General features: G+C 57.2%; 1 protein-coding gene across 3 annotated transcripts; it reads left to right on the plus strand.

Moving 5' to 3' along the window:
* Positions 1-1,605: 1,605 nt before the first annotated feature.
* FRMD8 (FERM domain containing 8) lies at positions 1,606-20,998 on the plus strand. Of its 3 annotated transcripts, none has more exons than XM_057729433.1 (11): positions 1,606-1,742; positions 2,037-2,121; positions 3,579-3,746; positions 6,438-6,539; positions 6,887-6,945; positions 7,077-7,243; positions 9,325-9,549; positions 11,467-11,590; positions 12,526-12,669; positions 16,165-16,369; positions 19,232-20,998. In XM_057729433.1, exons 2-11 carry the CDS (start codon positions 2,037-2,039, stop codon positions 19,348-19,350), a joined length of 1,398 nt encoding a protein of 465 aa, XP_057585416.1. In that variant the 5' UTR covers positions 1,606-1,742; the 3' UTR covers positions 19,351-20,998. The 3 variants fall into 3 exon arrangements, with proteins under 3 accessions (XP_057585416.1, XP_057585419.1, XP_057585417.1); XM_057729436.1 differs by lacking the exon at positions 19,232-20,998 and adding an exon at positions 16,593-19,129; XM_057729434.1 differs by lacking the exon at positions 19,232-20,998 and adding an exon at positions 16,603-19,129.
* The last annotated feature ends 2,536 nt before the right edge of the window (positions 20,999-23,534 follow it).

Consider the following 23,534-nt stretch of genomic DNA (forward strand, 5'->3'; position numbering starts at 1 on the left):
TTATAGCTCTTAAGGCAATTCTGTCATCTTATATAGCTTTTTTTAAAAATATTTATTTATTTATTTATTTGGTTGCATGGGGTCTTAGTTGCGGCAGGTGGGCTCCTTAGTTGTGGCATGGAAACTCTTAGTTGTGGCAAGTAGGATCTAGTTCCCTGACCAGGGATCAAACCTGGGCCCCCTGCATTGGGAGCTGGGAGTCTTATCCACTGTGTCACCAGGGAAGTCCCTTATGTAGCTTTAAACATGCATCTCTCCTGGACTTCTTTCCCTCTCCTCTCTCCCTCCACTCCCCAATGAAACCATAAGCTTCCTGAGGGCAGGGGCTGTGTCTCACCCAGGTCTCCATCCCCTGCCCCAGCCCAGGGCCCACACCCAGTAAGCACTCAACACACTGAACAGTGTTCACACTTCACTGGTTTAGGGAGACCACCAAGCCGTTGTGTCCTGTCCCAGAGCTGAGAAGCTGGAGGGAGATGCTGATTCCCACTGCTCACATCTGAGCTTCCTTGAGTCCTTAGGTCATTCTGGGAAGGAAGATACGATGTAATGGGCCAATTGTGGGGCAGTGTGGGTCCTGGAGGGCAGCAAGAGCCGCTTCAAATACTGAGGAAACTTGGACTGGGGTAGGAGCTGGAGCTGCCTCCCAATGCGCTGGAATCAGGGCAGGGAGAGCCTTCTACCTCCTGCCCCCTCCTCCCCCCCCCAACACCTAGCCCACTGTTGTCACTTGGAACAACCCCTGGCTCAGGAAGGCGCCCCATGGACCTGTTTTTCTCTCTGAGGCACCTCTACACCTCAGGCACACACATGCTGGCCTTGCCAGGACATGTTGGTGACCTGACCCTGGGGATAAGTAGTTTCACACCTGCCTCTTTGGGGCCCCAACGCCTCTCCCAGCCTGGGAATGCCGCAAGGTGTCCCAGGCTGTGTGTCTAAGATAGTGAAGAGTCATGTGACTGCTCCCTGGAATAACAAGTGTGCCCAGCCTAGCTTTCTAACATGTAATTTGAGGACCTCTGGAGGTCATCCAGTCCAACCTCTTCATTTTACAGAGGAGGTAACTGAGGCCCGAAGGGGAAGGGGCTTGTCCAAGATGAGCCGGGACAGGGACCCTGTCTCTTGACCACCGCGGAGAGCCCATCACCCCCAAGGCCTCGAGGCGCCGCAGTACAGGCGGCTGCCTGCATCAGCTTTACCCAGCGCCCAGCACAGTGTGGCTCCGTGATACGCCCCCACGAAGCATCTCCCTTTTACAGGTGAAGGGACCGGCCCAAAGTCACACGCGTGTGAGCGCCAGAGCTCGCGCCCCCATTTGCGAGTTCCTTGAACCTTCGCCACACCCTGTTACAGGCCAACAGACGGGGCCTATTGGGGGAGCAGGGGGCGGTCACTGGCCCCCCAGTCACTCGGGTAGGTGGCGAGGCAGTTCCCTAACGCGGCCACCAGAAGCGGGAAGTGTGCAGCCGGGATATGCGCGAGCGCGCGAGGAGGGGTGAGCGCGCGGGCGGCAGGCAGGGCGCGTGCGCGGCGGCCCCGGGCTCCGATTGGCTCCCGTAGGCCGGAGAGGCGGGGCCGTGCGCGCAGTGTTTCCACCGCCTCGGCTTCCGCGTCGGAGACCCGGGAGCTGGAGCCCGAGCGGCGTCTTGAGACCCGGCCGGCCGTGAGGCCCGAGCGGCACTTGGGGTCCAGGGTCAGGGCAGGAACCTGGACCGAGGCGGCGGGCGCTGCGTCCCTGCGAGGTGAGAGAGCGGTAACGCCCTGCATGGGCCCCCGTCCGGGTCGGGGGTGCGCCGTGCCGTACCTGGGCACCCCGGCGAGCCGCGCTGGACCCCTCTGCTGACCACCGCGGCCCCGACCCCTAGTTGACTGAGGACTCCCACCCCTCACCCCACTAGTCTGCACACCAGTGCCTCCAGCCCTGGTTGTTCACCTTCGTAGATCACCCTTCCTTCCTCAGTGAGAGCTTGAAGGGCTCCCCAGCGCCCGCATCCCTGGACCCTCCAGTAGCTGCGCTTTTCTCTTTCCCTCTGCAGATGGACGGGCCAGAAGGCAATGTCGGGCAGCCCGGCCCCGCTGATCGGTCCCATCGAAGCAGCGTGTCCTCCGTGGGAGCCCGAGGTGAGTCCCTGTTCCCAGTCTCCTCCCCGCCGTACCTTCCCAGGACCCCAGCCCTGAGGAGGTGGCCCTGGCTTGTCATCTCTTTCATTGAAGAGAATCTTATTTATTAATTAACACATAAAGTCTGTTGAGGTGTGGAAAAGCAACAAGTCAGTCTGAGGACCTGGGCTCTGGCACGAGGCTACTGGCCGAGTTGGGTTCTCTTCTTGACTCTGTTTCCTCACTTGTAAAATCTTAGCCATGAAATTTAAGGGAAATCTCATGAATGAAAAATGACATGTTCACTTTCTTTGTTTGATAAGTAGCCTTTTGAAAGAAGGAATCATTATTTACATTTTATAGGAAGGAAATTGGGCCTTAGAGAAGTTAAGTCACAGGACACCAGAGCCTTCACTACCCCAGATTTCCCTCTGAACTTCAGCCTCCTGGACATTATTTTATGATCTCTCAAGAGAGTAGCTGTTAGAGCAGAACAGACTGGGGATCCAAAAAGCACCTGCGTTCGTATTAGTGATAAACTATACCTTTGCGTTTCACAGGCTTCACCTCGTTTGTTAATACCCCTCACAGACGCTCTGTGAGGGGTATTAACCGTACTTTGCACCTAAGGCATCTGAGACACTGCCTTGCTGAAGTCAATCAACTAGCCAGAGGTCAGGCAGGATTGGAACCCGAGTGCACTGACCTCAAAGCTCAGTGCTTCTTCACGGTACCTGTGGTTCCAGTGATGGAGATATGACTCTGGCTGCTCTTTCAAGGCTCTGCTTTTGGCTCCAGGCTCCAAATAAGCACCCCATGGGCTGTGACAAGGGAACACTCAACTTTTGGGGTTGTACTTCTCCTGGCCTATTTAACACTGTCCTGAAAGGCCATCGTGTTGAGTCCTGAGGCTTGAAGAGTCCTAAGGACGCTGAGCCCTGAAACTAGCTTTACCCTGGGGTGGCCTTGAGAATCCTCTGTCCCCACTTGTTAGCTTGGGCCAAAGGAAGATAGTGATTTGCTTAAGGAGAATAGTGTCACCAGCTCGCTCCTTCCCTGCTTGATTTACCAACTACTGTAACCTCAGGGTGGGTTCAGCCGATCTCTGCCTCAGTTCCACCTGTGGAATGTTCTCCTTCGGGGGGGAAGCACACCAGAGTCCTTGGGGTATCCAGGGGAGTGTGGGGGGTGCAGTGGTCAGCCCTAATTTGAACCTTTGGGGGTTAGGGTGGGTCTAGGCTGGTCCCTGGGCTGGAGTTGCTGGGTTTCTGGGTGGCTTGAGGGTCTCCAGTAAGTCCTAACAGACAGCACTCTTCACAGGGTCCTTTGGGGATGCTGGGGCTCTGCCTCTGGAGTGTAGCCTTGGTCACCCCAAGGGGTACAGGGCAGGGACTGCAGCCCCAGCGGGGGCGTGGAGGGTACCTGGTTGGCGTGCCTGGGCAGTGGGCCCAGCTGACCCTGCCTGGCCTCTATTGCAGCAGCCGACGTGCTGGTGTACCTGGCAGATGACACGATGCTGCCCCTGGCCGTGGAGAACCTGCCCTCGCTCACTGCCCATGAGCTGCATCGGGCTGTCCGTGAGGTCCTGCAGCTCCCAGACATCGCCCAGGATGCCTTTGCGCTCTGGCTCGTCTCCCCTCTGCTGGGTAAGGCTTGGCAACGAGAAGCCCAGGCAGGAGGGCTGGAAGGGCGCTGACCGGTGGGGAAGGAGGGGGCAGCTTCTGGAACCTCTGGCCACTATACATCAGAGGACTCGTGTGTGTCCTGGAGCTGGCCATGGCTTCCAGGACCCAGAGCGCTAAAAGGATGCCTGGCTCCTCTGCCCCCACCTCCTTTCTTTGTGCTGGTGGCAGAGGAGGTGCCCCTCAGGCCTCAGTGCTGCTAGAGTCTGAGCATCAGGGGATCAGGCTGGGGGTCAGGGAGGGAGGGGGTGCACGTTCACACATGGTTTGTGCCACAGCCTGAGCTGGCATTTTGCAAGCAGAATTTCACCTTATCCTCATGGCCCAGCCTGGTCATGCAAATAAGAAATTGAGGTTTGGAGCGGCCGGACCAGCGAGTGGTGGGACCAAGATCAGGAGGGAAGCCTGGGTGGCCCCCAGCTGGCCTCTTTGAACTGTATCCTGCTCCATGGGGGCAGGGAGGAAGGTGGGACCTGGCCCAGGAAGCAGCTACTCCTGAGGATGACTTTTCCTCAGGGTGGGGAGGGTGAGTGGGAACCCAACTTCTCCGCAGGGGACCTCCAGCCCTGCCTGGTTTCTGGCCCGTGATCACCCTGTCCTGCCCTTTCAGCCTGAGATCCCAAGGCAGAGGTGGAGCAGGAGTGAGGGCAGGGGGGCCTTTCCAGCCCTCAGGCCTGGGGGATGAGGGGAGGGGGAGCGGGGAGCTCCCTGAGGCCTCAGAATGGGGCTGCTAGCCTGCTGGCTTGGTCAGGAAAAGGGCCAGGGGAGAGGATGCCCCAGCTGGTGCCCAGGCCAGGCGTGTTCTCTGAGCTTAAATATTCTCCCCCTCATAGAGGAACAGCGTCAAGAAGGATGTGTCTGGTCCCTGGGCCCCTAGGGGTTTGTGCCTGTGCCTGCAGGGAGGATATGCCGGCTGGGTGCGAGAGGGAGTGCCTGTCTCCCCACCCCCACCGGCCAGCGGGAGCTTCCTGCCCAGCTGCTGCTCTCGCCCACCCTCTTCCTGCTGACCAGTCTCTTTTGGCCGCACCCACCCAGCTCAGCGGCCCCTCCTTCACCCTTCTGGCTGTTGGTCAGGACTGCGGGCCCCTTGGCTCGTGTCTCTGGAAAGCTGGGGGTGGTTTCATGGCCCCTGCCCTGCCTCAGGCTCCCTGTCCCGGCCGTGGGGCAGCTTATTTCCTCCCCCACTCCCTCCCCGTCACATTCCTGCTCCCCCGTGGCAGGAACATGAATGGGCTGCCTGTGTGGCCGGTGGGTCACCCTGGGGCACGCCCCGTCCTAGAGGCCCCAGCACGGAGTCAGCGCCCACTTTGTTCCCAGGCTGGGTTCAAGAGGCTTAAAGGCCACTTCAGCTTTGACTAGGGCTCTCAGAGCTCTCGGCCCCGCACCACCCCCAGCGTGGGGGAGGCAGTGACAGATGCCCCAGGGCCGCGAGGCAGGGAAGGGGTACCGTCTGCTGGAGCCGCCCTTCAAGCTGGATATTTGGGAGGGTTTGACCTTCTCAAGGCCATTGTTACTCTGCATGGAACAGGGCTTCAGGGACTGTCGGCCTCGTTGGGGTGACAGCCTCCAGGCAGGAAGGCCCCATCTGGAAGTGTGGGACCGCAGGGTCAGCGGGAGTCCTCTGAGCTGCCAGGGCTCAGGGGGTAAGCCTGGCTGGGGCTGGGCGATGGGCGGAAGGAAGGGCACCCTTGCCCCACATCCGCCTCCCCCATAGTGTCCCGGAGTCCCAGGTAGCCAATTACCCCATTCATCTCACAAATATGTGCGGAGCACCCCCCCAACTTTGTGCCACGCGGGGATCTAGGCGCTAGGGGTCCGGTGGGGAACAGGACTGAAGATGTCCCTGCCCGCAGGGACCTTGTGTGATGGAAAGGCTCGGCAGGCGCAGCTCTGTTCCTGGTGGAGCCACTGATTCTGGTGGCAGCTGGATGGCATGGTCTTGAGGCAGGGAGCTTGCAGGATAGATCAGGTGGAGCCCAGAGCTTCCGGGGGAGATGCTGGCATGGGGGCTGGCGAGAGAGAGGCCCAGGCAGGGCCAAGAGCAGGGGAGAACAGCCCCTTGGGCCTTTGGGCCTCAGTTACCAGCTTCAGGCTCTGCTTCCTAACGGCAGTGCTGGGGCCATCTGTACCTCCACCCTCAGCACCTTCCATCTGCTACAGCCTCTCAGCTCCAGCCTACCCTGGGCACTCACTGTAGGGAACAGTCAGAGACTGACTGCCTGGAACCTGACCCCCACTCACTTGCTGTGTGACTGTGTTTTTGTTGTTGTTGTTGTTGTTTTTGGCCGTGGCATGCAGGATCTCAGTTCTCAGACCAGGCATTGAACACGCGCCCCCTGCAGTGGAAGCGCGGAGTCTTAACCGCTGGACCACCAGGGAAGTCCCTGCTGTGTGACTTTGGGCAAGCAGCTTAACCTCTCTGAGCCTCATTTTTCCCTATGGATGAAATGAGGGTAGAGTTATTGCAGGGCAGTTGCCATAAACCACTTGAAATGATTCTGGATGCTTCGTACCTACTTCAGTTAACATCGGCCATGACTGCGTCATTGCTGCTGCAGTTGCGTTGCTGCTGCTGTCGGTGTGGCATTGTCGTTGTTAGTGGGTGGCTGTTGCACTGGTTGGGACTTCATGGCCGCTTCCCCTCTCGTCCTGCAGAGGTGCAGCTGAAGCCCAAGCACCAGCCCTACAAGCTGGGCCGCCAGTGGCAGGAACTGCTGCTGCGATTCACCGATGCTCCGGACGACGACGTGGCCGTGGGTCAGTGCTGCTGCCTGTGCGTCCCTGTCTCGGGGGCCCACCTGGGTCTGGAGCACAGACTCCGGGCCCCGCCGGGCCTCCCCTGGCAGGTGGAGCTGCCCTGGCTGAGGGGCAGGGCCGGCATCTCCCCCAGGGGAGGGAGGGACCCCCGAGGGGACCCCCAGGACGGGGTGGGCTGGGGGGACAGCAAGCAGCGTGAGCTGAGCCACGACCCCATCTCTGGACAGCCCTGGGGTTTTCTGAGTGGTAGTGGAGGAGGCTCGGGGACTGGAGACTGGGCCAGTCGGGAGAGGGCAGAGCTGGCTGCATGGGGGCGGCCGGTCAGTGACCCCCTCCTCTCTCCCCAGATGAGCCTTCCCTGCAGTTCCGGAGGAATGTGTTTTTCCCCAAACAGCGGGAGCTCCAGGTGAGGCAGGAAGCCCCAGGCAGTACCGCCCAGGTCTGGTGCCCTGTGTCCAGCCTCCCCTTGTCCCTAGACCCCTGGACACTGGTGCCCGACCCAGCTGAGCCGCCCCTCCCTGCCACACTGGCCTGCAGATCCACGACAAGGAGGTCCTGCGGCTGCTCTACGAGGAGGCCAAGGGCAACGTGCTAGCCGCTCGGTACCCATGTGATGTGGAGGACTGTGAAGCCCTAGGCGCCCTGGTGTGCCGGGTGCAGCTCGGGCCTTACCAACCTGGCCAGCCCACTGCCTGTGCCCTGAGGTGAGGGCCAGCGTGACCTGAGACGGGGGCCCATGGTGGGGAGGGTGGCCTCGGAATCCTGGTTACCAGTGGTCTTGCCAGGTCCTGGAGTCAGGAGGCCCTGACCTGCGTGACCTTGGGTGAGTGACCTTGGTCGGGTCACCCCACCTCTCTGAACCTCCTTTTCTTCATCTGCTCTGGGCTGAGGGGTCTGGGCAGTGGGAGATGGGTGAAGGGACGCCAGTGAGGGGACCCCCAGCTGTGGGTGAGGGTGGAGCCCAGCCTCCGCCTGAAGTCGGGGGGAGTTGGGTTTGTTCTTTTGGGGGTCACAGCCAGGGACTGACCAAATACTGAATCCCAGTTGCCGGTGATAGTCTAACTTAGTCCCAAACTCCAGGGACAAGGCCCCATTTCCTGGACGCTCCAGCACACCGGCTCTGTGCTTCCCACCCGTCTCTCTAGAAGCCGTGCTCTTTGCTGTGTGAATTGGCAGGGCCTGGGGTCATGACGATTGAGTCTGCCCTGGAAGGAGACCAGGACTGTCTCTGACCTCCATGAACAATGATCTTGAGGTTTGGAGATAATTCCAATGAAGATGAACCTTGAACACAGCCTATCCTAGACCCAGGGCTCCTCCCCACACCGGCCCTTTAGTGTACGGCTGTGTCTGGGGGGAGAATGCACTGACAGGGCCTGTGCCAGGGCCCAGCAGGGGCCACCCCAGGCTCAGTGGAGGCTGAGTACTCCCAGCGGAGCTGGCTTGAGGCTGGTGGCCCTAGAAATCCTGGCTCTCATGGGCACGTCTTGTCCTATTGCAGGTGACAGCAAACCCAGCTCAGACTGTTAGAACTTGAGGGACTTTGTCAGGAAATGGATGGGTCTGGGGTGACTGAGGATCAGGGGATCCGGTTAGGTCCCCACCCCTGCCTCCTCTAATCCTGTCCTTGCCCTCCTCGCCCAGCCCTGTGTCCTCTGGGCCAGCTCGCACTCAGGCCAGCTCTTGCCCCATGGTGGCCAGATGGCCACAACAGTTGCACGTTGGCAAGGAGAGGTCTCGTCCCTCACGTGACCAGAGCCCCCAGACTCATCTCATGACTGATGGCTGGACCCAGGTCCACCCAAAGGAATCAGAGTGGCCAGGGCACTGATTGGCTGAGGCCCAGATCCTCCCTTGGGACCCGCCATGAGCCTGCACAGACCCTGAGGACTGAGGGTGGGAAGGCGGGATTTCCAATGACGAGCGGGAGCTGTGGCTGGAAGCAGGGATGTGGGGGACAGATGATGAAAATGCCAACGGCAGCCCCCTGGGTGCCCCTCCTCATGCCGCTCTGCAGTTAGGCCTCTCTGGGCATCAGGTTCCCTCGTTGCATCAGCCCTGTGGCCTGGGATGTTGGTCCTCCAGCAGCCCCCGCAGGGAACCCCCCGTTTTGGTAAAAGTGACAACCTCGCCATATTTGTTTGGCTTCCACCACTTGTCAGGCACATGCCAGCGCCCGTCCATGTGAGTCGGGATCCGTGTCCTTATTTAAACGTGGAGAAACAGGCTTGGCGACGGCACTCACTGCTCGTAGGCAGGACCCCGGCTGCATCGACCTGGAAGGGCTGGTGCCCGGCCACAGTCAAGGAGCTGCCTGAGGGGGAGACACAGTGCAGTCACGCCAGGATTCTTTCCTACTCTGTGTGTGTGATTGAAAATACCCTTTCCTTTGCGAACCTGTGCTGATGAGTCGTAGATTGGTAGGTTTTTTTACATCCCTATTTGGCAGAACAGAGCATTGATAGCTCTATGTCACTTGGACCATTTTTTGGTTGTAAAATCACTAGTTTGGAAATCGAAAGCTTCCTGACTCGGTGACACTGACATCGCTCTGAAACCCTCTGGCCAGAGTCTGGTTCTGGGGTGGGCCCGGTTTTGGCTCTCATCCTGCTCTCATGACTTTTCTTTCAGGCCTCTTGTGCTGCAGGGGTCGCAGCAGTGGGATCTCTAGGGGTCTGTGTCCAGGGTATCCACTGCCCTCCCTGAGCCCTGGGGACCTCAGCGCCCCCCAGCCCACAGGCACGGAGCCATCCTCATGCCGGGCCCCATCTTCCTTCCTCCACAGGGAGAAGCTGGACTCCTTCCTCCCTGCCCACCTCTGTAGGCGGGGCCACGGGCTCTTCGCTGCCCTCCGGGGCCGTGGGGCAAAGGCCGGGCCGGGCGAGCAGGGCCTGCTGAACGCCTACCGCAGGGTGAAGGAGACGGCCGGCAGCAACAGCAAGCCGGAGGCCTCCCTGAGCCCCCACTACCGTGCCTACCTCTTCAAGTGCCACGAGCTGCCCTTCTACGGGTGAGCGGCTCCCTGGCTGCGGCCACAGCCCTGGGTGCGCTGTCCCTCCCCTGCGGCTAGTGCGCCCGTCTCTGCCTCCACTGAGCTCTGTCCTCACGCGAGGTGCCTCTAGATGCCAGCACCTCAGGCCCCGAGGGTCCCAGGCCAGGACACCGGACAGGTCCTCTCCTTCCTCTGCCACAGCCACGTGGTCCGTGGACCTGCTGACCTCCCTCCCCTTCAGCCAGCTCTAGTTCACGCAGGCGCATCTGGCCGATAGCTCTTGTGTACCTACTGTGTGTCAGCACCCTCTAGGGGCTGGAGACAGCTCGGTGAGCAAAAGAGACCTTAGTCCCTGCCCGTGGAGAGGCTGTTCTAGTGACGAGAGAGGCAGCGAGCAGGGCGGGCAGGGGAGCATCCGGATGACCCATGAGGACAGGAACCATACTCCAGAGGGTGGTGAGGCTCAGGCCGGATGGTGGTACCTCAGGAGGGGAGACATGGCCCGGTTCCAGAGATGTTGAGGGTGGAGTCGGAGGAGCTTGCTAGATGGGCGGTAGAGGAGGTGAAGGAGAGCAGGCAGAGAGGACTCCGGTTTCTGCCGGAGTGGCTGGAGGCTGGCGTCACCATCAGCTGAGACGGGACGGTGTGGTGGGGGCAGGTCAGGGAAGGTCCGGGGCTTGTCCTTGGATGTGTTGATTTTGAGATGCTCTCTAGAGACCCAGGTGGCCATGCTAGCAGGCGTTTGGGTTTCTGCGTCTAGAGTCGGGTAATTGGTTAAGTCATCCGCATGCAGGTGCTGTTTGGAACTGGGAGCCCCAGGAAGTGAGTGTGGACCAGGCAGAGGTGGACCAGGCAGAGAAGGACCCGGGCCAGCAAGGCGGGGGGGTCTACACCAGCCCAGTGAAAGGAGGTGTAGAGGAAGAAGTGATCAAACCTCAGGCGCTGCTGCTTCGAGGTCAAGTTCAACACGTCCCGAGGGGCTGATAGTTGACGTTGACTCCAGCATCTTAGAGGTGGCAGTGGGTGGAGGAGCTGCGCCGTGAGATGGAGCTCAGAGTTGGAGCAGCAGTGTGCGTGCGGGGCAGGGAAAACAAGATGCGTGTCTGCTGACAGGGAGGCTCCAATAGAAAGTGAAAACCTGAAGTGAGGGCTGGCGAGTGGCTGTTGCTTCAGTTTCCTCCACGGAGTGGGAGTCCCAGCCCTGAGCCGAGCCTGTGGGAGTCTTCCTGGAGTGGGAGTGCCGGGCCGCACTCGGGGCTGCTCTGGGAACCGAGGGTAGAGCGTGTTTGTCTCCAGTCCCGGCCTCGGGGCTGCAGGATTTAACTAGGGCTCTGGCTAAGCCAGGTCTAGGGGGCGAGGGGCGAGGGCCCAGGGCAGCAGGAGGAGTGGGAGAGCCCTTGGCGAGGCAAGAGGGGGAGAGGGCAGCTGAGCGGGGGGCAAGGCCGCTGCACCCTTCCCCTTTCTCAGTGTCAAGTCCTGAAGCTGCTTCCCTGCCTGGGTAGCCCCTGAGGAGCGGTGGGCAGCGGGGCTCTCCCAGCCTCCAGCAGCCCCAGCCCCTGAGCCCTTGGGCTCCTGGCCATTCCCTGAACATAACCTGTTCTGTCCTTCACCCGGGTTTAGGCTCTGCCCTCTGCCTGCGGTGCCCACCCTTCTCTGTGCCACCCAGTTCCTCCTCCTGCCTGTTCAGACCCTCCTGTCCCGCCTGATCAGCTCAGATGCCACCACCTCTGTGAAGCCTCCCTCTCCCCTGCCCCCTCAGTTTTTCCCTCCCCTGAGGTGGGTTTCCATTTACCCTTTAGTCACCCAAACAGCTTAAGCTTCTCAGGTGCCTGGGACAGGGCCTGGCCAGAGCATTCACTGGTGGGTGAACCCAGACCCTGGGCCATCTGTTCTCGCTGCTGGAGGGGACAGCCTAACAGCAGTTTCCCTCCCCAGGTGTGCCTTCTTCCACGGTGAGATTGACAAGCCAGCCCAGGGCTTTTTGCACCGCAGTGGGCGGAAGCCAGTGTCTGTGGCCGTCAGTCTGGAGGGTGTGCATGTCATCGACAGCAGGGAGAAGGTACCTCCTGCTCCTGCAGGGTGGGACCTGGAGTGGGGGGCCTCATTGGAGCGCAAGGGAATGCGGTCTTTACCCAGGCCTTCCTGGTTCCCTCGGTCCCCTGGTTGGCCCCGGGGCAGGGCGGGTGGCCCGTCTGGCCTTCCTTCCTCTGATGTCCCCGGGGCTTCCACTGTCATCCTGGGGGTTTCCCTGGGTCTGCTGTGGGTCAGCTTTTCTGCCCAGCCTGCTAGGCAGGGAGTGGCCAGGGCGGGGGGAGGCTGCGGCCGGTGGAGGGAAGCTGGCAGGGCCTGGCTGCTCTGCCTGAGCAGTGGCTGGAGACTAGCTGGTGGTTTTCCAGAAAAGCCCCACGACTGGGAGCCCTCCTGGCTGTCTGAGTCCTGCTCCTCCTCCTGCATTGGGCGCTGGCTGTCTCGGCTGCTTGTGTAGAAGGTGGTGGCAGCAGCCCACCCTGTAGGGCAGCTTCTCTGCACCTGGGCAGGATCCCTCCTAAACCAGCAGAGGCGTTTAGGGGAGACTTCCAGTTGTCCGCAGAGAGGGATCCGAGCCCTTCTTGGGCATCTGTGCCCCCACGTGCCCCGCCCAGCTCCAGCCTCCTGCCGAGATGCTCTTACCCCGTCCCCACCGCTGATCTCAAGGGAAAGGTCTCTCCTCCCCACCTGCCTTCCCCCGAGTCACTGTCCCAGCTGTCAGGGGCTTGATCTGCTGGTGAAAAGTGTGTGGGTTAGGGGGTCTCAGCCTCCCTGGACCACAGCTCCCTTTGAGGGTCTGATGGAAGTGGGACTTCTCCTGAGAGAAACTCACACCTGAATTTAGGCTCAGCCTTGGAGGTAAATAGCCTGGCCAGGTGTCCCCTTCTGGTGATGCCCCTGTGGGATGGGGCAGGGGAGCAGGCCTCTGACCAGAGGAGTCCAAGCTCTGTGTCTCCCGCTGGCCAGCACGTCCTGCTGGGCCTGCGCTTCCAGGAGCTGTCGTGGGACCACACCTCACCCGAGGAGGAGGAGTCTGTCCTGTGGCTGGAGTTCGATGGGGACAACGAGGGCACACCGGTCAACAAGCTCCTCAAGATCTACTCCAAGCAGGTAGTGGTGGGTGTTGCCTGCACCAGGGGTGGGGTGGGGTGGGGTGGTGGAGGGTGGGCTCAGGGGGTCCTAGGCTATCGGAGGCTCCAGGCTGGCTGGCAAGGAGGTGAGAGGGCTGCTGAGGCCCTGGGGACCAGGGAGCTGACTCCTGCTGACCAGGAGCCGCCCTTGTGGGGTCGGAAGGCCTGGCCAGGTGGTGGCTGCAGGCAGCTGCAGTCGGGGCAGCGGTTCGTCGAGAGCTGCGCGGTGCTGTGTGACCAGCCCACACTGGCTCCCTCTGTCCTCGAGCCCCCGGTGAGCTGGGCTCTCAGGTGACAAGCAGGCATGAAAGCGTTAAGGCCCTTCATCCATCCATTCAGCACCCTGTCTTCCCACCCCAACCTCCACCCCTGCTCCTTCTCCTCCCACCCTGGTTTCTCCAGGAGGGCCCTTCCAGGACTGAGGGCCTCGCTGCTCTCCTCCCCAGATACAGAGACGCGCTCCAGGGACTCTGTCTATGAAAGCACGTGTCCCCTGCTGCCACCACCTCGGGCCCCTAGACTCTCCACAGCCACGCTTCTCCCTCTGCTCCCTCTGCACCTCCCTTCCCACCCCTGCACCCACCGCTCCAACCCCAGCAGCCTCTGCTCTGCCACACCCAGTGCCCAAGTGCCTGTCCACGCTCCTGCAGGCTCCTCTCCTGTGCCCTGCAGGCTCCCCCCGCCTCCTGCTTCACCCCCCACCCCCACCCGACCCCGTCTCCTCTGCTGGGCCTCTTTTCCAGGGCCTCTCCAGGGAGTTCTCTCCCTGTCCTAGCTCTTCCCTCTTGACTATCCCAACCTTCATGCTGATGGTATCACATTTTCTACATCACTGGTCTAGACTTTTTTTTTTCTGGCCATGCCACATGGATGTGGGATCTTAGTTCCCAACTAGGGATGGAACCTGCACCCCCTGCAGTGGAAACGTGAAGTCTTAACTACTGGACCACCAGGGAACTCCCCAGACTTCTTTTTTAAGTAAACATTTTATTGAATTTATAGTATACATGCAGAAAAGTGCCCAGCTCTTAAGCTCAACAGATTTTCCAAACGAAACCCATGTAACACGTTTCCAATTAAGAAAGACCCCCTCGAGCCCCATCCCAGCCCTGCCCCCCACCAAGGGACCCCCTGCATCCAGACTCGCGTCACCCCAGAGTCATTCTGTCTGGTTTTGAGCCTCACGGCAGCAGGTCCCCACAATGTGTTCTGCTCTACCCGGTCTCTAGCACTCAGCCCTGTGTCTGTGAGCTCCGTCCTCATCCCCACTGCAGGTGGCAGTGCTTTTGGTCTTTCCTGCAGCTCTCGGGTGTTCCCACGTGTGAATTTACCTGTCTTGACTTTTCCATCCCATTGCTGAGGGCGCTTGGGTCTCCAGTTCGGGACTGTTGCACACGATGCTATGTGGTCAGCCTTGCATGGCGTGGCCTCTGTGCGTGCCCCCAGGTAGGCGCCTGGGAGCCTACTGGCCAGGTCGCAGGCAGTAGGTGGCCGGGTGCCAGCTGCTCCAGTAGTTAGTATTGTCATCTTGAATGTTCAGCCACTCTGGTGGGGGAGGAGGGGTATCTCCTTATGTTTTTTTCCTTTATTTTTGGATCAACTTTATTGAGGTATAGTTTACAATAAGAGTGAGCTTTAACACGGTTCACACCCCCTTGTAACCACTGCTACCACAGGCAAGGTATGGGGCTGCTTACTTGCCATCCACGTATCTTCCTAGAGGCAAAATGTCTGTTCACATCTTTTGCCCATTTTTTAATTGGCATTATTTCCATCACCCCCAAATCTCCGTGTGGTTTTAGTTGGCAAACCGCCCCCACCCCCTACTAATGAGGTTGAGTGTCTTTTATGTATGTACCCCTTGGCTATCCTGTTTGTTGAAGTCTTTTGCCAGTTTTTCTTTGGGGTTGTGTTTTGTTTTGTTTTTCTAATTATTTTGTACATTTCTGATTTCAGACTCATCTCTTCACCTGCTTTTTGGCACCTCCCCTTAGCTATCTCTAGAGTTTGGCTTTCTCCAGAATGTCATGTAAACACACGCATCATATTTACTCAGAAGAAATGGAGATATATGTCCACACACAGACTTATGCTAAGATGTTCATAGCAGCTTCATTTGTCATAACCAAAGAATTGGAAACCACATAAATGTCTTGTCAACCAGTAGATAAACAAACGTGGTCCAGCCCTGCAGTATATATACTGTGTGCAGCCTTTTGACTCTGGCCTTTTTCACTGACCTTCATGCTCCTGAGATTCAGCCACATTTCGTGGTATAACAGTTCGTTCCTTTTGATTGTTGAATAGTATTCCATTGTGTGGATATACTACAGGTCAGCTCCTCACCGCTGGAGGATGTTTGGGTTGTTTCCAGTTTGGGGCTTTTGTGAATAAAACTGCTCTAAACATTCGTATACAGGCTACTGTGTGGGCATATGCCTTCATTTCTCTTGTGTAAATACCTAGGCATGGATTACTGGATTGTATGATAAACACATCAGCTTTACTAGAAACTACCAAACGGTTTTCCAAAGTGACTGTACCATTTTGCCATCCCACCAGCGATATCTGAGAGTTCTAGTTGCTCCGCATCCTTGCTCAGCACTTGGTGTTGTCAGTTTTTGTTTGTTTGCTGTTCTAATGACTGTATAGTGGTGATAGGTCATCGTGGTTTTAATTTGCATTTTCATAATGACTAATGATGTTTGATCATCCGTCCGTGTGTTTATTTGCTATCCATAGGTCTTCTTAGTTGGAGTGTCTGTTCAAATCGCTTGTCCATTTTTTAAATTGGGTTATGTGTTTTACTGAGCTGTAAGAGTTCATTATATATTCTGCATACCAGTCCCTTGCTGTGTCCCGCCGCCTGCAGCAGGGTAGACACTTCATAAACGCGTGTTGCCTAAGCGGCGCCACCTGCTGGCAGCTTTCTTTCTGGGGCTCTTTCTGTCTTGGGATGTGCCAGCCCCTGCTGTCCCTGTCACATGGTGCCCAGACCATGCCTGCTGACATCTGGTCACATGACCTTTTATGTCAACATGTGTAATGTTTCGAGTTTGTTGAGAAGGCATCATTTTTAAAGAATGTGCTCAGAGGGAGCTGTCTACCCCGCCCGGGTGACCTCACCCCCGCCTTCTCCGTGGCTGCGGGGTCTTCTCTCAGCCAACGCACATGCCCAGAGAGCCCTGCACTCCTCCTCCCTCCCAACCTGCACCTTCTAACTAGAACGTTCCTTCGTTCCCACCCCATCTCTGACTCCTGAAGTCACCCCACATGGGGTGCCTCCCCTGCCCTCTGGCCCACAGAGCACACCCCCTCTTCCTTTCTTGCGTAAAGGGTGTTTGTTTCCTCATCTGCCTCCCCCACCAGAGGGGGCTGTGGGTCTGGTTCATCTTGCTCTGCAGCAGGTTGGGAGAGGTGGGCCTGGGCTGGAGCTCACACCCCCAGGCCTCACGCGGCCCCCTCTCCTCCCCAGGCCGAGCTGATGAGCAGCCTCATCGAGTACTGCATCGAGCTGAGCCAGGCCGCGGAGCCCGCAGCCCCCCAGGAGAGCGCGGCCAGCCCCGCCTCGGCCCCCGGCTCCTCCCCACCCCCCGCCCAGCGCCCCCAGCTGCGGAGGCAGGGCAGTGTGGTGTGCAGCCGGATCCAGCATCTCTCCACCATCGACTACGTGGAGGAGGGTGAGTGACGCCACGGGGAGCTCCGGAGGGTAGGGAGGAGGGGAGCAATCCCAGACCGGGTGAGTTAGCTTCCAGCGGCTGGACCTGGCTTGGGTGGGGGGCGGGTTGGGGAGCTGGGCACGAGAGCATCCCATCGTCTGAGCTCTGCGACAGGGAATCTGAGGCCTCTGGGGCCCCATCTGTAAGAGTCCTTCTCCGTCCCTTCTCACTGCTGCATCCACAGACGTGTCCAGATATGAAAAATTGGAAACCACTAGTGTCTGGTATTAAAGGTGTGGGTACAGGAAGGATGGGCCCACACCCTGTGGGGTCCGTGCAGCTGGTAAAGATGCCATACGTACCCTAATGCACTGTGGTGTCTCAGATCGGGTCCTGAACAGACAGTGGACATTGTGGAAGAATAGGTGAAATCCACAAGTGTGCAGCTTAGTTAGTAAAGCTGCACCGTGTTCTATGACACAGACCATGGTCACAGATGATGTTAACACAGGAGAAGCTCATGAGGATATGCAGGAACTCTTTGTATCATCCTTGGAACTTTTCTGTAAGTCTAGAATTATTCCAAAATAAAAAGGTTGGTTTTTTTTTTTTTTCTCTCCTAAATGGCAAGATGTTCACAAAATAGCACTGAGTAGAAAAAATCAGATACGAGTACTAGATACCTGGTGCCTGTCCACATGCGAGATGGCGTCCACATGTACAAGAAGGGAGAGACCCCTCTGCAGCCATCAACTGCTGTAATTTTACTTTTTTTCTTTGTGCTTCTTTCTGGCACTTAAATTTTTACAAGCAAGGCATTTTTATCATCGGAAAAAGCAAAATAATTTTTCTCTGACACATTTGCTACCGCCGTTGCCGTCTTCCTTGCCTAGTGAGCTCAGCCCCTTTCCCCTACATCCCCGCTTGCTGGACGTCATAGTTACAGCTGACCCTGGAACAAGACCAGTTTGAGCTGCGTGGATCCACTCACACGCGCGTCTTTTTCGGTAGTAAACACTACAGGACTACACGATCCGTAGTTCGTTGACTCCGTGGATACGGAGGAACCACGGGTATATGAAGGGCCAACTATAAGTTATATTCAGATTTTCGACTGCACAGAAGGTTGGCGCCCCAACCCCTGCGTTGTCCAAGGGCCAACTGTATTTCTAGTTCTCAGCTACTACAGACAGCATACCTGTAGCCAGGTCGTTATCTGGAATCTGAACTGTTTCCTCAGGATAAATTCCTAGAAATAGGGTTGCTGGGTCAACATGTGTGCCCACTATACCCATCCCAGGAGAGAAGGAGGCACCTGCCTTCTGCACCCTCACCCACGACGTGTGTTACCGTCCTGAGGGGCAAAGAACTCGTTGGAGCTGGTGTTTGGACGCTGGTGGTGAAGTGCATTGTTTTTACGTGATTACATACAGTTTCTTCATGCATTACTGTTCATTTCTGTTGCCTGTATTTCTTCTGTTGCTTGAGTTTTTAAATTAACATCTTATGTTAATACGGTATATTTGTTAGAATTAATGAACCGACATGATATTATTAACTAAAGCCCTTAGTTTTAACCTTATGTCCTTTTTCAGCCCCAGGGTCCCATCCAGGACACCACACTACATCTGGTTGTCATGTCTCCTTAGGCTCCTCTTGGCTGTGACAGGTTTCTCAGGCTTTCCTTGTTTTTTGATGACCTTGACAGTCTTGAGGCATACTGGTCAGGGCTATTGTAGGATGCCCCTTTATTGGAATTTCTCTTATGTTTTTTCCTGTTATTAGGTGGAGTTATGGGTTTGGGGAGGAGTCTTTTTAGGGACTTCCCTGGCAGTCCTGTGGTTAGGACTCCAGGCTTCCACTGGCAGGGGCCCAGGTTCAGTCCCTGGTCAGGGAACTAAGATCCCGCAAGCCTCACAGTGAGGAAAAAAAAAAAAAAGTCTTTTTATTTCATTGAGGGTCACCTTCAGCCAGTAGTACATGTTATAGGTATTTTGTGGTTTTGGTCTGTTCTTTTTTTCTTTTTCTTTTTTTTGTAATTGAATTATAGTTGACATACAGTATATTATATATTATATATATAGTGATTGTGACAGACATAGTGATTCAGTATTTTTATATGTTATGAAATGATCGTAAGTCTAGTTACCATCTGTCACCATACAGAGTTATTACAGCATTCTTAACCATATTCCATATGCTGTAGATTACATCCCTGTGACTTATTTTATAGCTGGAAGTTAGTACACCTCCCTGGTCTCTTTTTTTTTTTAATTTATTTTATTGGCTCTGTTGGGTCTTCGTTGCTGTGCGCGGGCTTTCTTTAGTTGCAGTGAGCGGGGGCTACTCTTCGTTGTGATGCGCAGGCTCCTCATTGCCGTGGCTTGTCTTGTTGCACAGCATGGGCTCTAGGTGCGTGAGCTTCAGTAGTTGCAGCACATGGGCTCAGTAGTTGTGGCTCACAGGCTCTAAAGCGCAGGCTCAATAACTGTGGCGCACGGGCTTAGTTGCTCCGCGGCATGTGGGATCTTCCTGGAGCAGGGATCGAACCCGTGTCCCCTGCATTGGCCGGCGGATTCTTAACCACTGCGCCACCTAGGAAACCCCCCGGTCTCTTCTTAAACAGGTTTAGACAGCACAGCAGGCCCAGCATCAGATGCAAACCCTGGTGGCCTCTGATTCAGAGGCTGGCCACCCGCCCCACCTGTCCTGTTGCTGATGGGAGAGCTGGGGGCGGGGGGCGGGTGGAGTGAGGTTCACGAAGCTGGCGGGAGTGAAGAGGGGAGCTCTTCAGCCTGAACAGCTCCAGAAGGGGCTCCCCTGGGGCTGGGCCCGCCCCGCGGGGAGCCCTCCCCTCAGTGGGTCCCTCTTGCTCCCCTACAGGCGAGCAGATCAAGCGGGTGAAACCGAAGCGCACCACGTCCTTCTTCAGCCGGCAGCTCTCCCTGGGCCAGGGCAGCTACACCATAGTGCAGCCCCCCGACAGCCTGGAGCAGGGCTGAGGGCCACAGCGCCGGGCGGGAGGGCACGGGGGCAGCGCCCAGGCCTGGCTCGGCATCGTGCCACCTGGGGGGAGCGCTGGGAGTGGGGAGGCCTCGGCTTGTGGACAAGTCACTGCGTGTCTGGAACGCTGCCCGGGCTGGGCTGTGCAGAGCCGCCTGGGCTGCTGCAGGGTCCGTCTTGCAGCCTGCCCACCCTCCCCCTGGACTCCGGGCCCCGCTGCTGTCTTAGGACCAATCTGACCAGGCTCCCGCCGCCTCCTGCCACCCAGGGACTCACCTGTGTGCCCCTCTCAAGACGGGCAGTATCCCCTGCCCTGAACTCCCCACGGGCGGCAGGTGGCTGAGGGATAGGGCTTAGGACAATCAGGAGTCAGGTGTGTCTTTGGTCTTTCCCCTGGACTTTGGTGACCACATCCCCGCATTCTCTCTGCCACATTCCAGCCCGGGCCACCAGGCTGGGATGTGGCCCTGCGGGGAGAGGGAAGGGGGCCCCCCTGGATTGAAACACACCAGGAACAGAGACGGTGACGCCCCCACCAACCCCTCCCCAACTGGATGGAACTGGATGGCCCCTGTGCCCCTCACTCAGGCCTCTCTTGCGGGCAGGAGACACTCTGGCCAGAAGGAAAGTGCTTGCTCATCTTTGGTGATGTCACTGTGCGGGGAGGTGGCTGTCCTGTGGGCCAGCAAGCCCACTGGACCCACATTCCATACCCGGAGGGGCTCCCAGAGCCCCTTGGGCTTCAGGTTTTAGTTTTGATCTTTTTTTGTCTGCTTTGGTTCCATGAAGCCTGTGAACTTTGGCAACTCACGAGGATACCGCTGCAGCCTCGGAGCTGCTGGTGCTCCTTCCAGGATGGCGCTGTGCTTTCACCCCGCCTGACCCTGGACAGGAAGCCCCAGGACGCAAGCGGCCTCCTTTCTTGAGGACCTTGTAGGGAGGCCGGATGTGGCCTGGGCGTGGCTCTTCCCACTCCCTCCTACCTTCTCCCAGATGAGCTGGCCTCGAGGGGGGCCTCCCAGCCCTCGGGCTCCCTCCGTGGTGGGTCCCTGGCTCTCGTGGGCGCTTCCTGGGACTTTCCGCAGGCAGGAGGCAGGCGGGCTCAGCACAGGCTTCGCTTTGTCTTCCCTTCCCAGGGGAGAACGTGGGAGAGGAAATGTGAACCTCTTGTCTCCGAATGTCAGAGCCCAGTCACCTCCTTCTCCCTTTGACGCCTCTTAAAACACTCCAGATGCTTCGCCGTGGACTTGCCTTCCAGTGGCAGAGACCTTGTTATCTATCATAATAAATAGGTGTTTCCAGTCCTTTGGAATGTCCCAGCCGGAGGACATCTCATCTCTCCTCCTAGAGTCCCTCCACGTCACTGGCTCCCAGCCCTCTGGTTTTCTCATCCCACTCACTGATGTGATGCCAGGTGAATTCTTATCTGATGGGTCGAGGGGCCTGAGGGGCGTGTGGGGGTGTGTGTGTTTGTGTCCACAAATTACTTGTTTTGACTCTTCAGCCTCTTTTTCCTGTTTTCTAAGCACCCATTGTACCTTAACTTTTTCTGCCTGCCCTTTTGGGCAAAGCAGTATTTTACTAAGTGCCCTTTCAGTAGTCGTATCCTTTTGTATCATGTGACTTATTAATAATAAAATCAATTTCCAGCAAACTTTGGAGTGGTTTATGATATGAAATAATGAGAGTGTATTAATTACAGCCTGGGAGTGGATTGTGGACTGTGTGTTAGTTTTGTATTAAATATGCATGAAGGGATGCAGCCTGCTGGGCTTGCCAAGCTAGACACAGGTGGAGAACCCAGACTAAAGCTTTTCTGTCTCAGTGGTTGGTGAGGGACTCCCAGGGTAAGAAGGTCCAAGAAGGGTTTTGGGGTTCATGGTGGGAACCAAGGGGGCAGCTCCGCAGGGAGGCAGGGGAACAAGGAGCTGGCGGCAGGCGGGCTAGACCCTCTGTCCCTGTCCAAACTGGCCGAGCCTGTGGGACCCTGTGCTGCCAGCTTGCAACTGACACTCCGGGGTTGGGGCCCAGGGCCCAGTCTAGACGCCAGTGTCTCAGGGGAGAGGCCAGAGAACCCAGGAGGTCTGGGGGATTCTCCTGCCAGCCCTGAGGTCTCCTCATGCCCTGGGCCTGGCCAGGAGGCAGTCTGTTTCCCGTAGGTCCTGTTTTGGGCGGGGGGACACACTCCAGAGCACTGGGAGCCCCGTAAGAAGCAGCAGTGGTAAGTGCGGGCTCTGGCCCTGGAGGGTGGGCACTGTTTGGGGGGTTGGAGTTCACACTGAACATTTCAGGAGCTGGAAGGAGCAAGCCACGTGTCCCTGTGATAGCTTCCAGGACTAGGGTCCCTCCCCTCAGGCATCTGTGACGCGAGTGGGGTCCTCTGCATGGCGAGGGTAGCATGGCGCCAAGGTCGTGGGTGCTTCGGTGAGGCGCCAACCTTGAGCCTTTTTTTTTTTTTTTTGGCTGCGTTGGGCCTTCATTGCTGCGCGCGGGCTTTCTCTAGTTGTGGCGAGCAGGGGCTACGTTTCGTTGCGGTGCGAGGGGTTCTCATTGCAGTGGCTTCTCTTGCAAAGCACGGGCTCTAGGCACGAGGGCTTCAGTAGTTACAGCATGCAGGCTCAGTAGTTGTGGTTCACAGGCTCAGTTGCTCCTTGGCATGTGGGATCTTCCCAGACCAGGAATTGAACCCACGTCCCCCACGCTGGCAGGCAGATTCTTAACCACTGCGCCACCAGGGAAGTCCCAGAGCTTCTTCTTGATGGGAATGGTAATAGTAACCACCTCATAGGGTCACTGGGGTGCTTTAGTGTCTGGTGTTGACGAGGCCCTTGATAGGCGTTAGCTAGTTTCATCTCTAAAAGTCTGGTATCTGGAAAGCCGCGTGGGAGAATGGGATCCACCTGAGAGGCCAGGCCCTGCCGATGGCACAGACACCCCCACTGTGGTGGGAAAGGGTGGCCTGGAGCCCTTCCTTTCATCCAGGCCCCTCTGCCCTCACCACCTGTGTTAGTTTCCTCTGTCTGGTGTAGCAAATGACCACAATCTTTTTTTTTTTTAACTTATGAATTGTTTATTTCTGGAATTTTCCATTTAATATTTTTGGGTCACATTTGACTGGATAACTGAAACCGTGGAAAGTGAAACCATGAATGGGGGTGGGGAACCACTGTATTCATCTTTAGCAGCCCTTCCATTAAGAGTATGCTGGTTCAGGAAGCACACTGTTTGGAAAGGCTATGATCAGTTCTTTGAGAAAGGGTAGGCATACTTTTCACTGCTTGACAGATGAAAATCTCAAGGACCGGAGAGCGCAGATGCAGTGAGAGGACAGTGGTTTGCAGACTTTTATTTCTAAGCTCTCTTCCTAGAACCCAGTGTTCCGTCTCCCAGACAAACATACCCCTGGGAACAGCTACATCCTGCCCAAGCAAGTGGGTCTGCCACCACAATCTTTTATTATTTTTTTGGTCACTTGTGGGATCTTAGTTCCCTGACCAGGGATTGAACCCGGGTCCATAGCAGTGAACGCTCCGAGTCCAAACCACTGGACTGCCAGGGAATTCCCAACCATGGTCTTTTTGTTTGTTTGACTGCAGCACACAGCACATGGGATCTTAGTTTCCTGACTAGGGATTGAACCCGCGTCTTCTGCATTGGAAGTGTGGAGTCTTAACTGGTTACACTGGACCGGCAGGGAAGTCCCTCAACCATGGTCTTTTAAAACAACACACGGGGGGCTTCCCTGGCAGTCCAGGGGTCGAGACTTTGCCTTCCAATGCAGGGGGTGCAGGTTCGATCCCTGGTTGGGGAGCTGGGATCCCACAGTCCCCGCAGCTGGGAAGCCAAAACACAAAACAGAGGCAATGTTGTAGCAAATTCTATAAAGACTTTAAAAATGGTCCACATTAGCAAAAAAAAAAAAAAAAAAAAATCTTTAAAAACACAATAATAAAGAAACCGGCAGGGACTTCCCTGGCGGTCCCGTGATTAGGACTCGGTGCTTTCACTGCTGGAAGGTCCCCTGGGAGTCAGCTTCCTGGTCTGTGATGCACTCTGCCCCTGTCCCTTCCATGCAGGTGGGGCGTTTTCCCACTGCCTCCGCCGGGGGCACCCCGAGGTTGGGTCCTGGTTTACACATATCCGTGAGGCAGCGCTGGCCCACATCCAGGCTCCATTGCAGTGG

The sequence above is a fragment of the Hippopotamus amphibius genome, chromosome 3, assembly GCF_030028045.1.
Source record: "Hippopotamus amphibius kiboko isolate mHipAmp2 chromosome 3, mHipAmp2.hap2, whole genome shotgun sequence".
In the NCBI taxonomy this organism is placed as follows: Eukaryota; Metazoa; Chordata; class Mammalia; order Artiodactyla; family Hippopotamidae; genus Hippopotamus; species Hippopotamus amphibius.